Source organism: Canis lupus, chromosome 18, assembly GCF_011100685.1.
Source record: "Canis lupus familiaris isolate Mischka breed German Shepherd chromosome 18, alternate assembly UU_Cfam_GSD_1.0, whole genome shotgun sequence".
Classification (NCBI taxonomy): Eukaryota; Metazoa; Chordata; class Mammalia; order Carnivora; family Canidae; genus Canis; species Canis lupus.
In genome coordinates, this window is record NC_049239.1 from 11062911 (window position 1) to 11078730 (window position 15820).

General features: G+C 50.6%; 1 protein-coding gene across 2 annotated transcripts in view; it reads left to right on the forward strand.

Moving 5' to 3' along the window:
* VPS41 (VPS41 subunit of HOPS complex) overlaps positions 1 to 4238 on the forward strand; it is a 167783-nt gene extending 163545 nt beyond the window's left edge. Inside the window, exons 26-29 of one of the 2 annotated variants that reach the window (XM_038562670.1) lie at positions 1064 to 1163; positions 1269 to 1313; positions 2736 to 2815; positions 3525 to 4238. In XM_038562670.1, coding sequence (XP_038418598.1) covers positions 1064 to 1163; positions 1269 to 1313; positions 2736 to 2815; positions 3525 to 3605 — 306 coding nt within the window. In that variant the 3' untranslated portion in view covers positions 3606 to 4238. The remainder of the gene's footprint in view (positions 1 to 1063; positions 1164 to 1268; positions 1314 to 2735; positions 2816 to 3524) is intronic. The other variant, XM_038562671.1, reaches the window with a different exon arrangement.
* The last annotated feature ends 11582 nt before the right edge of the window (positions 4239 to 15820 follow it).

Below are 15820 nucleotides of genomic sequence, written 5' to 3' on the forward strand. Positions count from 1 at the left end.
AGAAAAGCAACAAGTTCTGGTTTAAAAAAAAAAAAAAAAAAAAAAGGCACCTGGCTTAAGCACACCTCACACAGCCTCTCCTAATTTCTAATAAGACACCTAGGAAAACCCAAGGCAGCCTGGAAACACTGGGGCCAGCAGAGTGGGGTGGAAGGTAGAGTGGGTTGCCTCTAGGTCTCTTGCTAAAAGCAGGTGGAGAGACTTTGTGTCCATCCCTACTGGGTCTGAAACACAAAGTGTGGGGCCAGCCAGAAACGGCAGCCTGCCCTCTGCGTCCCAACTTGAGACTGCTACAGTGTTCCTACCGCTCCTAATCCTCCAGGCAGGGATGGAGAAAATACGTAATGAAGCCTACCAAGTAACAGGAAAAATGCATAAAGAAACAAAAAGTACAGTGCTGGGATGAAGAAAATGAATTTTGTACCAGGGTGTTAATATCTGTGGTCATTTTTCAGTTGTGAGCCACCAAATTTGAGGGTTAACAGGGACACATTACATCCTTGGGACTGCGCTCAACAATTTGGATCGGAAAGAAAGAGGGATTGGAGCCGGGCCGGGATTTAGGACAGAAATGACATCTGTTTAGTTTCCGTGTGCCCTGTTCTCATATGACAGGGACCCAGTTATGGATGAGTGCGATAGATGGATTTATCAAATAGAGGATTTAGGAATAGCAGGTTATCCATTCTGGGCAAAGATCTGGAGGTTGCAGTGAGCAGGTCACATAGGGGCCAAACTGCCGGAGAGAGTCCACATTAGGAAGCCCTGTAAGATGACGTTAGGGTTGGTTAATGCAGCCTTCTTTGCCAGACTCTGCAACTTATATTTAATTTTACAAGTGCCACAGAAACTACTGTGTATTCATATGTGCAGTTGTGGCCGAATGGGGGCTTAGAAAGGTTGGTCTGAGCAGTTTGGAGAGAAAAGCGTAGCAAAGGCAGGCAAGCAGTAAGTGCCTCATTGGACAATTTCAAACACCAATTTTTGAATCCGCAGTGAGAGGGTTCACCCCCATACTTGAGTCTTTTAAAAATGCCTTTTTTTCTTACAATGTATGCATTAGATTCTACTTCGTGAAGGTTGCAAGAAGATTCTCGTAGCGGACTCTTTGTCCTTACTGAAGAAAATGCACCGAACTCAAATGAAAGGCGTTCTGGTTGATGGTGGGTAAGATGGAAGTGATCATATCAGAACCCTATACCTTGCTTTCAGAAGAGACTGGGCAAGTAGAAGTACTGTATGATCCAAGTGTGTGTGTTTCCTTGCAGAGGAGAACATCTGTGAATCGTGCCTTTCTCCTATTCTCCCATCAGGTAAGGCGGTTGGGAGGGGGGACATCCCCAGGTGTTAATTCATTACTAAATTATATAACTTTTGGGAGAATCCAGTTTAGAGAAGAACTTCAGCCCACAGCCCTACTCAGTTGTACACCAGCGCCACCCCTTGAGCGCGGAGATGCTCATGCTGGAGTGGGGGGAGCAGGGTCTGCATTCCCCGGGAGGCTCGTTAAACCCCAGATTGCCAGCCCCACCCCAACAGGTGCGGTCCCCAGAATTGGCAGTTCCGACCCGTTCCCAGGTGATGTGGATGCTGCTTCAGGGGGCACTGTTTGAGATACCAGGGCTTTGGAGTAAGACAGAATGGAAACTACCATCAACAACATTTAAATTCCAAGGTAGAAGAATCGCGTATCTGGGGAAAAGATGAGATAAGAGTCCTCCTGTTTTCTTTAAACTTTTTCTCTGCTGTATGATCCTAGGCCTCTAAGTTTTCCCACGTTTCGAGAGAAACCTACTACTTGCCATCTAATTGGAATATACGTGTGTATTTATAGTTGGTAGATCTATCTATCTATATAAGGTCACATGTAATCAGAGCACCTCACAGAAGGAGAGGACAGAAGAGAAAATTCTGTAATTTGAAAGAAATTAAAACATAGTTATCAGGGTGCAAGAAGTGTTTTTTTTTTTAATATAAATTCAGCATAGGTGCTTAAAGAGCTAGGATTTAAGGATTTACTTAGGATAAGTAGGATTTATCCTACTGTAGGATAAATAGGATTATTTATAGGATTTATAATCCTGTAGGATTTACTTTGCTTTAAGGGATTATGTAATAGGACAGAAACATGAGAATTCGTTCTATTGGGGTCTTTCCTAGAGGAAATAGTGTCCATGGTGAAGACAGCAATGAGCACAGGAAAAGCTGGGAGCTCATGTGGTGGTTTCAGGTAGTGTTTTAACAGAAATGCAGACGAGCACACCGCATCGTAGGATCAAGGTCCTGCTGGAGCACACGCAGCTCTGCGAGGTCCCTGCCTGGGAAACTAAGCCCATGATGCCCTGACGGCACTGAATGGCTTTGGCAAAGGCAGGAGGTGAACTAGCAGGATTTTCCTAAGGCCCCAAATGGACTTCAGTCGATGGTGTGCAGCTCCTGGGGAGGAGGGCATGGCATGTACATACACACTGATCCTAACTTTCAAAATAGGCGTGGTTCCATTTGCTGTGCGTTGGTCCCTGGATCGTAGTCCTCACTGATGCAGCGTCCAGGCCGGTGAGCTGTGACGCAGAGACCACCCCTCAGGGATGTGTCTGTGAATATGTAATCCTCCCAAGGCAACTGCTGGCTGGAAAATTAAAACTGCAGCTGGACTTTCATTCAGGATGGGTTCAAGTTCCTGGTCTGCTCGTGTACTGAGTTCTCCCATGTCTTTGCTGCCCTCTGCCCCCTAGATGCAGCTAAGCCCTTCAGCGTGGTGGTCTTCCACTGCCGCCACATGTTCCACAAGGAGTGCCTGCCCGTGCCCAGCATGGTGAGTTGGCTGCCTGGCAGCCACCAACTAAAAAAACAAAAACGGATGCAGGCGGGAGGGTGCGCTCAGCAGTATACCCGTTAGCCCGCAGCTTTGTGGCTTCTCCGAATTTGTTTTCTATCACATAAGAAAAATGATTTCTCAAGTGCATCCTGTACTATCCAGTAGCCCCCCCTCACCCGTGGTGTCAGTTACCACGGTGGGTAGGTATACACAGAAAAAACAGTACGTTCAGGGCTGAGTACTGTCTGTGGCATCGGGCATCCACCAGAGGGGTTGGAGCATACTCCCAAGGTTAAAGGGGGATTACTGTGCAAAACATCACACAGGCGTACTCACCGGGGGGAATTCCTTTAGGGAAAATTGAGGACTGTCAAGCTAGGGCGAAACGACACACAGAACAATTTTACAGTTTGTAGAACTTTCTCAGCCTGATTCCTGTATCACGACACTACTGTTTTTAGTGTCCTGCTTCCCGTCCCCCCCCCCCCCCACCCCGGTCACATTGCTGTCGTTTTGCTTCGGGGTATCCTTTGAGTCACAGTAACAGCTGGTATAGACAGAACCCTATGTGAACCAGCAGCATCTCCAGGGAAAGGAGTGCTGTTTCATAGCCCCTCACCCCCACTACTGCTCCCGTAAAATATTTCTGAATATGAGAGTAGAAAGAGCTTTTTTAAATTCTGTGTCTTTCAAATTACACCTTTAGAGCTCCCCTGCGCAGTTCTGCGGCATCTGCAGTGCCAAGCACCGCGGACCAGGAAGTGCCATTTTGGAGATGAAGAAGTAGCCGCTTCGTTTGTCCTCATCTTCCTCACCACCCTTGAAGACTGTTGTCGCAGCCCCAGCAGCAGCTGTTGACACCAGTGCTGTTAAGAGATTTGTACATGTTTATGTTCCGCTCAAAAAAAAGTTTCACCATCTTCGCCTGTCGAGCTTTCTCTGTGCAGCTGATGAAGTTGGGCTCACAGTCCGTATTTCATCATATGTCTGGCTCCATCTTTATTTGGGAATGGAAAAGTCAGTCTGGGAGTTGGAAATGAATTTCTAGATCCTAGTAAAACTGTCCACTGAGCAGCCCACTGCAAGGGGTCCCCGCTGCCTAAGCGCATCGCCAGGGTAGCTGCCCAGCCAGCGCTTGCTGCCACTTGGACCTGCTTCCAGAGGCTCTGCTGGCATTAGGCCTCACCTTCTGGGTTTGGCTATTTTTTTAATGTCATCAACATTATGTAGTTATTTTCTTAATAGGTGTTGAATGAAACATTGTGTAAATTGTCACTTATTCAAAGGCATCTGGGAATGACAGGAGCAGGCTGCCGTCATGCTGTCTTACGGAGACTGATCATGTGTTCTGTGCGTTCTGACGACTTGCAGCGTCTGTCGATTGAATAAATGTTAGCTCTTTCCCGTGACGAAACACTCACTGCTAGTGGGTTGAACTTCAGTCTGGAATCCTGGCATACTGCGTGGAGGGGTGTGACGGGTCGTGGTTTGGTTTTGCCAGCAGGGAGGGAGGGACACCGTAGAGTCCGAGGGATTCTCAGGAGAAATGGGGCTGTCCTGTGATGGAGGGTGGGCAAGAGTTTCTTGGAGCCTTCTCTGGAGCCGTGTCGGCCCCCGTGGAACATAGAGAACATCAGATGCACACAGTTACCGGCTTCATCCGCCTTGGGATATGTTGCCATCCTCTTGCCAGGGGCGTATAAGTATGGAAGGCCCCGGGCTGTCACCACTCTCAGCCCCACAAATGGGAATAAATGCAACTTTGTGCTTTTTTTTTTTGGGGGGGGGGGGAGGAGAAGGTGGGATGCCAGCAGGTCCTGAGCACATACTGACCACTGATGCTGGCCCTGCCACTCCCATGAGCAGCGTCTCCTCTCGTGCTCCCAGCACCCCCGGGAGCATACCATGCCCCTCGGTTCCTGACAAGCGCTGAAACATAGAGATGCTATCACAGTCAGGGGTGGGGGTGAGCTCCAGAGCAGGGCTCTATTCAGGAAATCGGGGTGGGAGGAGGGAATTCAGAAGAAATTCATGACACATCTCCCCAGTGGAGTCCCAAAGAATACTCTCTGGCAGACCACAGGCTTTTCCCGCTGGTCTTCAGTGTCCTGGAAAGTTCTCCGCCCCCTCAGCATCTTCTCCCCTCCTTCCAAGACTAGTGCTCTTTCTGCTCTCTTTCCCTTTCGTTCTAGCCAGAGAAATCCTTCCTTCCCAAGAAACCTCACAAGCCCGTTTGAAACACAGGTAAGAAGCCGAGCTACTGCACTTAGGTTGGAGAAGAGGCGGCGGTTGTAAAGCGCATGTTTCATCTCGCCTCCTTACAGGAAGCCTTTGAGTGCAAAATAGCCAAGTTCAAAGTTATTTTGTGAGAGTGGCTTTCTTTTGCTTTTAGCCAAAAGGGTTTTATACCAGTTTAAGAAGAAGTTCTTAACAGATTTTTCATCTGGCTGTTACAGTGTTAAACCACATATTTCACATTCTAAAAACAAACATTCGAGTAGTTCCTATGTGTCGGACGCTATTATAAAGAACTTGTCCTTACCCCACCCTGTGAGATTGGAGCCCTGACTCTCCTCATTTTACAGGTGAAAAGGCTGGAGCACGTAAAGGCCAAGCCATCCGTCTGAGGTCAGGTAGCAGGCAAGAGGCCTGCAGCATCGGTGATCTTAAAAAAAAAAAAAAAAAAAATTACATATATAGTGGCTAAGTATGTATTTGACCTGTTGTGGTCAGTATATAGAAAGTAAAATCCAGTCTCGTCACAGAAGGGGATTTCTTATAAACTGGCCAATGGCTTACAGAATCATTGAGAGGACCGAGGTGACCGTCAACAGGAAGAGCTTCCAGGAACACCTCACAAAGCCCCCCAGGACCGGGCTGCCAGGGGCACCCGCAGCCCACCTTCGTCAGAGGACGGGCTGCACAGAGCATGCAGACCACTACTTGTAAGGAAACTGTAAATAAAAATACAGTCTCAGTTTCTCTCAAAGTTTGCTCAGTAACACCGAAGGAAATTCGGTGTTATTGTGTGTGTAGGAGACATGGCTATGGGCTCAACCTCAGACCAGCTGCTTCTGGCTTCTCTGACCAAGTCTTGGGCTCCTGAAGCTCCACCACTTTGGATGCTAAACAGGAACTTTGACTTCCCAGACACCTCTCCGTCCTGGACCTGGACCGGTAGCTGGAAAGAAAGGCCTTTGCTCCCGCAGCGCAGGTGGGGGTGGTTAGTAGAGAGAGTGGAGGACTCGGCCTCAGGAGCCCAGAAGCCAGTTAGCCAAGGCCAGGCCTGCCTTTACACCCAGAACGGTGGTTCTCAATGTGCGCATGGTCACGTCCGTCCCTCCTCTTTGAACCCTCAGGATTCCCAGTGCCCTGCAGGGGGAGGGGCTTTGCCTTTTCAGATGGGCCTCTGCGGCCCTTCACCCCGGACTTCAGGCTGGCTCCGGCCATCACCAAGTAACTCGTGGTTCCCTTTACCTTACTCTGCTCTCCCAGCCCACGGTACTGTGCTCGTGAGTCCTCGCTTCCCTGGCCGCCTCGGACCACCCACCCGTCCTAGGAGGGCGCCTGGGGCTCCGTCTGCCTTTGCCACATGGCACAGCTGCCATGTCTACACCCAGACCCAGGTCCGCGGCAGGACACCATGTAAGTCTTCCTAGTGGCATAGATTTCATCTTAGTTCCCGGCAGACTCAGAGAAATCAGGCTTTTTCTGAGTTAGTTCAGGGACCCCTTCTTTCCTGGTTGCCTCTAAGTTTTGGGGTAGCAGCTGGGGTGGCCTCACTGCATCCAGTGTCTATGAGATGCATCGTGCTGTCAGTCTACCTCCGTCCATACCGGCTGGCATCGGCCAGAATGCTGTCACCCCCACAGCCTTCCAGCCCTGCCTCTCCCCTGGCATCCCCTAGAGCCTGCAGTCCTCCCAGTCTCTGGTCCTCGGCTCCCCGACTGCCCCTGCTGCTCCTGACCGCCAGGCCTCTGCAGCGCCCCCTCCCATCCCAGCCAGTTCCCCGCACCTGTCAGCCTCCTGGCTCTGCTGCCTGGGAAAGTCAGTCTTGCCAACCGAGTTGGTCTTTCTCCATAGCTTCCTTGCCATTCCCAAGAGTGTGTGTGGTGTGTGTGTCACGGTGGGGGGTGGGGTGTTGGAGCAGGTAGGCATTTGCTTTCTAAGGCTTGCTGCCTCTCAAAGAAAACAAAGTGGGGTGCCTCTGTTCCCGGAGCTCCACACCTATCTGCTGAGTCCACCTTGACTGAGACCTCAGTCTGGATGGAGCTCAGAGCAATACCCCTCACCTCTCCGCTCTCCTCCCAGGGCCTGTCTCCTCTGGCTCTGCCCCGTCTGGTGGAGTGCTTCCACCTGGGGCAGTGGGGGACCGGCCTCACCTGAGCATGCACTGTTTTGGATACCCACAGACTGAGGCTCCTGCAAGCTGCTGACTCTCAATTTCTAAGAGTCTATTCCAGAACTTAAAAATCAAGGACTTGCTTTTCCTTCTCTGCTCTGTGATCCCCGCCCTCCTTGCCATCTTATTGTGAACAGGGGACTCTCCCCAAGGGGGGAAACAAGCCCCCTGGGATACTACACCAAAGTAGCATCCTGTCCATTCTGCTTACGTGTCTGCTGCTTCCTACCAGGAGCTCAGTGAAGACAAAGGACCTCTCGTGTTCACCTTTCCCGTGCCTCTCTCACACAAGAGGCACCCAGAAACGTCTGCTGAATGAAGTCCAGTTTTTCTCCCTTGTTCGAGACAGAAATAAGCACGTGACATCATTCTGACCTGAGTGACAAGACTCAAATGTGGCCCCTCTGGTCATTGTGCTCCTCTAGAGACCCACTGCCCTCTCTTCCTCCCTTTTGATCTTCACGGTCACCATCAACAAGTCTCCTTTGTCTACATTCTTACTTCCGTAACAAGCACGACTTATTCTCAGGTTCCTAAAACCTCATCTTGGCGCGTCCTTCCTCCTCTGTCCCCCTGTCCAGTGTGCCAGCTTCTCTTACCATCACGCTGTCTTTTGCATTCTCACTGCTGCTAGCTTGGACCTAACTCGGCTGGGTTAGAAACCAGTCCCTTCCCAGTTTTCCCGTCTCCAATATCCACACTTCTGATTTATTCTGCACCCAACTTCTGCAATTAACTGGCCCTCCAGACTGATCCAGATTCCCAGTATTTTGCTCTTCCCAATGCTTACAGTCTCTGTGGTACATTTTCCCCATGTGTTCAGTCACCTGCTTCCAACTCCTTGGTTTAGATCCCACCCGCCCTGAACATCTAACTTAATGTCTCACCCTCTCCCGGTCTAACCCCCACGGTACCCTGCCCCTCAGTGTAAAGCAGTTTGTGCTCCAGCCTCCATGACTGTGGCACAAACATGACAAAGGTATTGGTGATCTCTTATCAGGGATATAGGTCTTATCCCTGTAAGTCAATTGCTCCTCAAAAGAAAAATAGAATCTCCAAAGGCATGCGCAGAAAGGCCACTTGTTCAGTGTCCCTTACCAGACTGAACCTCATCCTCCTGCCAGGTGTGGGGTTCTTTCCCCTGGAAAGAGTGTTGGGAATGTTATGGCAGAAAGAAGACAACAGAGCCCACCTCGCTTGGGTAGCTCCTATGATTGATCTTGATACCTGATGCCTCCATGGATACATCCACTTGCCATAGTTCCCCTTTTGTGCTGTGGTTTTCAAAACACAAAGCGCTGTCAAAAAAAAAAAACAAGGACATCAGGAAGGTCCTTAGTCCCCAACGTTATAAATGCCTGAATAGGTCAGATCACCACAGATCAATGTATTCAAATGATTTAAGCTAAAGCTTTTTTTCTAAAATTCATCTAGCTTTTTGCCCCCAATATTCCAAGTAGCCTCCATTCCCTTTGGCTCTCACGTTGGCCCATTAATGGTAGATTCTCAAAATCCCACTAGCTGCTCCTGGACTCGAGCGATCATGTAGTCGGCGATCCCAACCACGGCATCCTGAGGACGTGAGGGCGGCTATAACCGCAGCCAGCCAACACGACGGTCCCTGCCAACCCAGGGAGCCCGGCCCCCTCTTGGACTCCGAGCTCAACACCACCTGGGACAGAGTTGGAGAAAATGACGCGACTTAGAGCCAAAGCTGACAGCAGGTTCTGCCTCCTACAGGCACTTGTAGGGGCCACACATGTGAAAAGCTAAACCTCTGTCCTGCAATCCTGCACCTGCGGGGGCTGCTGGGCCCACCGAGACTCGAGCGGCCGCCCTAGAAGCAGGACCTCCGCTGGCTCCTGGCTGCGCTGTTGGGATCATCGGAGTCTGCCAGAGCCCTACCGGGGTGGAGGGCCGCGCTGCTCGGCTTTCTGACGGGAGGGGGACCGAGCAGGAGGATTTTAGGGAAGGAGAACAGGCAACTGCAAATAACCAAAGGGCTTTTCAAGAGACAGGCCAGTATTCGCATCTGTGTGTCGCCTTGATGCTGAGCCCTTCTGCCTCCCCCAGCCTTCGGTAAAGTCTGTATATAAAGTGTCCTCTGTGAGTAGCATCTAGGGGAAACTGAGGATCTGTGCCCTACATCTGGAACCCTGGACAGCAGGGAGAACAGAGGAGCGGTGAGCGGCAGGAGCTGGAGTTGCCTGGGAACAGTAGAGACCCCTGGGGTGACAAGAGCACAAAAACCGCACCCTGGCGGGCCTGTTGGGAGGAGGCTGGTCTTCCTGATGGGAAACAGATAAAGGCCTTGAGCCAATTTTTTCTAAATGTCAGAGCAAAGGGCCGACTGGGTGACTCCAGTTGCCATTGCGTCATAGTCGCGCCCACATTGACAACATGTGGCTATAGAGCACGAACTCAAGCTTACAATTTCTTTTAGAAAAGATCTTGTTAGAGCACATCCACGCAAGTGCAGGAGGGACAGAGGGAGAGAGAATCACAAGCCTTCTCCTGGCTGAGCGCGGAGCCCAGTATGGGACTCGAACTCAGGACCCCGAGACCAGGACCTGAGTCAAAATGAAGAGTCAGAGGCTCACCTGACTGAGCCACCTAGGCGCCCCTTGCACTTCAATTTTTTTTAGAAAGTTGGACTTCGGAAAGCATCAGGCTTTTAGTCTAATGCCAGTGCTTATCCAGTTGTACAGGCACGTCTGTGCACGCGGCTGCCCTCACGGTCTCTCCCCCCGCATGTGAATGGGACCCGGAGGTGGCACAGGGAGGGTGGGAGGGATCACAGGGCACGGAATCAAGGACGAAAGCCACCTTGCAATATTCAACGAGCATGCAAAACTTAATACTGGTGAAATGCAGAATTCTCCAGTTACGCGCAGTAAAGTCATTTGTACAAAGATGGGCTAGAGAAGATCCCGTTAGGAGTCCAGGGGAAGAGAGGCCTTGGCTTAGGGCAGGAGCGTTTTGCGCTTCGGGTGCACCGGAGCCCTAATCCACGCCCGTCCCCACGGAGCCACTTGGGGAAGTTAGCATTTCCGAGCCCCGGTGGCCTGGAACCCCGGACGGGGTGTCCCTGCTCGGGGTGCCGGGTGCAGGACGCTGGCCTCGTGGTGCCCGGCGGTAGCGCCACTTCCAGGGGTAGATCCAAAGGCCCTGGGGCCCGGCCTCGTGGACCGCGGGAGAGCCAGGCCGCGAGGGGACAGAGGGGGTTCCTTCCTGGGGGAGGAACCGGACCCCACGGGGCGAGGGTGGGGGCTGGAGGGGCGGCCGGCGCCCGGCGGGGGTCTCAGCCCGGGGTCCCGGGTTCGAGTCCCGCGTCGCGCTCCCCGCAGGGAGCCTGCTCCTCCCCCTGCCTGCGTCTCCGCCTCTCTCCCTCTGTGTTTCACAAATAAATACAATCTCAGAAAGAAAGAAAGAAAAAGAAAAGGAAGGAGCAAAGGAGCTCGATAGCACGTTCTCCCGAGCCGGGAGGGCCGCGGGGTGCACGAGCCGCCGCCCGAAGTAGGGCACGAGCAGGCGGCCCCTCCCCATTCCCGCGGCTTCAGAGGCGCAGCTGCTCAGGTCAACCAAAGGGCGTGAAGACCCTCCTGACCGCGGGGACGTCCAGCCGCTCCTGCTCCTCCCGGGGCGCCGAGGCCAGGCCGTGGCCGCCGCCCCCTCCCCCCAGGCCGTGGGCTCCCTCCGGGCCGCCGGGCACAGCAGCCGGGCGCAGGCCCCGCCGCGCTAAGCATCTCCAAATCCCTCCGCAAACAGCACGTTTAATCGGTTACTCTCACGCTGTTGTTTTTATACTCGGGCCCAGGGGCCGTCTGTCGTGCGCCTTGGGCTGGCTGAGCGATTCGGGGCCGCTAGGGGTCCTCGCACCCCTGCCGCTCCCCCCTGCCGGGCGCGACCCCCTTGCCTCTCCCATCTGACCACGTTGCAGCTCCCTTTGTGTGTGTGTGTGTGTGTGTGTGTGTGTGTGTGTGTGTGAGATTAGCGTATAGCCGTCAGCTTATAATAATGCCCGTTCTTAGAGAGCTGTCAATATTACTTTTACTTAAAAAAAAAAAAAAACATAAAACTTTTTTTTTTTTTTTTTTTTTCTAAAAGCAAAAGGAGGGCAGCCCGGGTGGCTCAGCGGTTTAGCGCTGCCTTCAGCCCAGGGCGTGATCCTGGAGACCCGGGATCGAGTCCCACATCGGGCTCCCTGCATGGAGCCTGCTTCTCCCTCTGTCTGTGTCTCTGCCTCTGTGTGTGTGTGTCGCTCATAAATAAATAAATAAATAAATAAATAAATAAATAAATAAATAAATAAATAATAGATAGATAGATAAATAGAAAGGAAAGAGAGAAAGGAAGGAAGAAGAAAGAGAGGAAGAAAAAAAGAGAAAGAAAAACAAAAAAAGAAAAGAAAAGAAAAAAGAAAGGAGCATGCCTGTGTTTTGGGCCAAACTGCTTCCCTTCGGAAGCCCCAAGAGAGAGAGAAAGAGAGAAAGAAAAGAGAGAAAGAAAAAAAAAAAGAGAAAGAAAAAAGAAAAAAGAAAAGAAAAAGCAGAAAAAGGAGTATGCCTGTGTTTGGGGACAAACTGTCCCCCACCCTCGAAGCCCCAGCGCGGGGCCTGAGAATAGGGCGGCGCCTGGAGATGGGGCCCCTCGGGAGGTCCCGAAGGTGACCTGGCGCCGTAGGGCGGCCCCAGTGGGAAGGCCCGGCAGCCCCACCCGAGGCGGCGGCCACACACACACACACACACACACACACACACACACACACACACGCAGGAGACCCGGGGGTTGCGGGGGAGGGGGAGGGGCGGCCTCGCAGCTGCAGCCCTGCTCAGTCGGCCTCGGCCGTGGCCCCCCCGGCCCCGCACTAAGGACCTCGGTGCGCCCCGGAGTGACCGCGGAGGACTCCCCGCGGGGGTGGGGGGGTGGATCTGTCTCCCCGGGGCCGCCGCCGCCCTCCGGAGCCCAGGCCCTGGGGCCCCTGCCCGGGCGCCCCTCCGTGACCAGGGTCCTCAGGGGTCGCCCACCGCGCTGGCCCCATCAAAATCCTAGAGGAGAACACAGGCAACACCCTTTTTGAACTCGGCCACAGTAACTTCTTGCAAGATACATCACGAAGGCAAAAGAAACAAAAGCAAAAATGAACTATTGGGACTTCATCAAGATAAGAAGCTTTTGCACAGCAAAGGATACAGTCAACAAAACTCAAAGACAACCTACAGAATGGGAGAAGATATTTGCAAATGACGTATCAGATAAAGGGCTAGTTTCCAAGATCTATAAAGAACTTCTTAAACTCAACACCAAAGAAACAAACAATCCCATCATGAAATGGGCAAAAGACATGAACAGAAATCTCACAGAGGAAGACATAGACATGGCCAACATGCACATGAGAAAATGCTCTGCATCACTTGCCATCAGGGAAATACAAATCAAAACCACAATGAGATACCACCTCACACCAGTGAGAATGGGGAAAATTAGCAAGGCAGAAAACAAATGTTGGAGAGGATGCGGAGAAAAGGGAACCCTCTTACACTGTTGGTGGGAATGTGAACTGGTGCAGCCACTCTGGAAAACTGTGTGGAAGTTCCTCAAACGGTTAAAAATAGACCTGCCCTACAACCAGCAATTGCACTGTTGGGGATTTACCCCAAAGAGACAAATGCAATGAAACGCCGGGACACCTGCACCCCAGTGTTCACAGCAGCAATGTCCACAATAGCCAAACTGTGGAAGGAGCCTCGGTGTCCATGGAAAGATGAGTGGATAAAGAAGATGTGGTCTATGTATACAATGGAATATTCCTCAGCCATTAGAAATGACAAATACCCACCATTTACTTCAACGTGGATGGAACTGGAGGGTATTATGCTGAGTGAAATGAGTCAATCGGAGAAGGACAAACATTATATGTTCTCATTCATTTGGGGAATATAAATAATAGTGAAAGGGAATAGAAGGGAAGGGAGAAGAAATGTGTGGGAAATATCAGAAAGGGAGACAGAACATGAAGACTCCTAACTCTGGGAAACGAACTAGGGCTGGTGGAAGGGGAGGAGGGCGGGGGGTGGGGGTGCCTGGGTGACGGGCACTGAGGGGGGCACTTGACGGGATGAGTACTGGGTGTTATTCTGTATGTTGGTAAATTGAACACCAATAAAATTATTTTATTAAAAAAAAAAGCAAGCAGCTTCTTCGAAGAGTCTTTTTAGCTTCAATATTTTAACCCCTTACCCAAACTAAATAACAACACCCTTGTACCAAGGCTTAGGTTCAGGCTATGGCTTTTCCTTCTCCAAACACTAGCATCGCTGCGTCCACCCAGTCAGGCCTCCTCCGGAGGAGCAGCGACCACCCCATCTCACCTTGGAGGCAACTGAGGCCTGGAAATGCCAACTCGCGGTTGCGAGAGAAACAACTCGACCTAAGCTCGGTCAATATAGAGACTTCGTGGGAGGGACTGAGGAATGACAAGGAGGCAGGCAGGCGCCTGGGCTGACTCCCAGGAAGCCCGTACTTGAACTGAAGAGGAGACCCTCACACGGCCTGAGGACTCCAGGTGGACTTCCTGGAGGTGGCGGCATCCACCATCGCCCTCCCTCGCACGATCCAGAGGAACCCACGGGTGAGCCCGGAGCAGCCACGGCCCTGGAGGAGCTGGGCCTGAGCACGAGCAGCTCCCCAGGGTTTGGCCAGCTCTCCGGCTGCCGTCTCTGTCCTGCTTCTCGGTGCTGAGTCGTGTCAGCTGGAGCGTGGGGGCCCCTCTCCATGAGCGGGGGAGCATCTGGGCTCAAGTTCGTGATAACAGAGGGGGATGCGATGGCAGGGAGAAAAGGGGATGTTCCCCACATGCCCCCGGGCCAACTCCTACCTGTCCTTCAGCTTAAACGTGACCCGGCGGGAATCGTCCTCATCGCTTTTCTTTTTTTTTTTTTTTTTTTTATTTTATTTTATTTTTTTTTTTATTGGTGTTCAATTTACTAACATACAGAATAATACCCAGTGCCCGTCACCCATTCACTCCCACCCCCCGCCCTCCTCCCCTTCTACCACCCCTAGTTCGTTTCCCAGAGTTAGCAGTCTTTACGTTCTGTCTCCCTTTCTGATATTTCCCACACATTTCTTCTCCCTTCCCTTATTTTCCCTTTCACTATTATTTATATTCCCCAAATGAATGAGAACATATAATGTTTGTCCTTCTCCGACTGACTTACTTCACTCAGCATAATACCCTCCAGTTCCATCCACGTTGAAGCAAATGGTGGGTATTTGTCATTTCTAATAGCTGAGTAATATTCCATTGTATACATAAACCACATCTTCTTTATCCATTCATCTTTCGTTGGACACCGAGGCTCCTTCCACAGTTTGGCTATAGTGGCCATTGCTGCTAGAAACATCGGGGTGCAGGTGTCCCGGCGTTTCATTGCATTTGTATCTTTGGGGTAAATCCCCAACAGTGCAATTGCTGGGTCGTAGGGCAGGTATATTTTTAACTGTTTGAGGAACCTCCACACAGTTTTCCAGAGTGGCTGCACCAGTTCACATTCCCACCAACAGTGTAAGAGGGTTCCCTTTTCTCCGCATCCTCTCCAACATTTGTGGTTTCCTGCCTTGTTAATTTTCCCCATTCTCACTGGTGTGAGGTGGTATCTCATTGTAGTTTTGATTTGTATTTCCCTGATGGCAAGTGATGCAGAGCATTTTCTCATATGCATGTTGGCCATGTCTATGTCTTCCTCTGTGAGATTTCTGTTCATGTCTTTTGCCCATTTCATGATTGGATTGTTTGTTTCTTTGGTGTTGAGTTTAAGAAGTTCTTTATAGATCTTGGAAACTAGCCCTTTATCTGATACGTCATTTGCAAATATCTTCTCCCATTCTGTAGGTTGTCTTTGAGTTTTGTTGACTGTATCCTTTGCTGTACAAAAGCTTCTTATCTTGATGAAGTCCCAATAGTTCATTTTTGCTTTTGTTTCTTTTGCCTTTGTGGATGTATCTTGCAAGAAGTTACTATGGCCGAGTTCAAAAAGGGTGTTGCCTGTGTTCTTCTCTAGGATTTTGATGGAATCTTGTCTCACATTTAGATCTTTCATCCATTTTGAGTTTATCTTTGTGTATGGTGAAAGAGAGTGGTCTAGTTTCATTCTTCTGCATGTGGATGTCCAATTTTCCCAGCACCATTTATTGAAGAGACTGTCTTTCTTCCAATGGATAGTCTTTCCTCCTTTATCGAATATTAGTTGCCCATAAAGTTCAGGGTCCACTTCTGGATTCTCTATTCTGTTCCACTGATCTATGTGTCTGTTTTTGTGCCAGTACCACACTGTCTTGATGACCACAGCTTTGTAGTACAACCTGAAATCTGGCATTGTGATGCCCCCAGATATGGTTTTCTTTTTTAAAATTCCCCTGGCTATTCGGGGTCTTTTCTGATTCCACACAAATCTTAAAATAATTTGTTCTAACTCTCTGAAGAAAGTCCATGGTATTTTGATAGGGATTGCATTAAACGTGTATATTGCCCTGGGTAACATTGACATTTTCACAATATTAATTCTGCCAATCCATGAGCATGGAATATTTTTCCATCT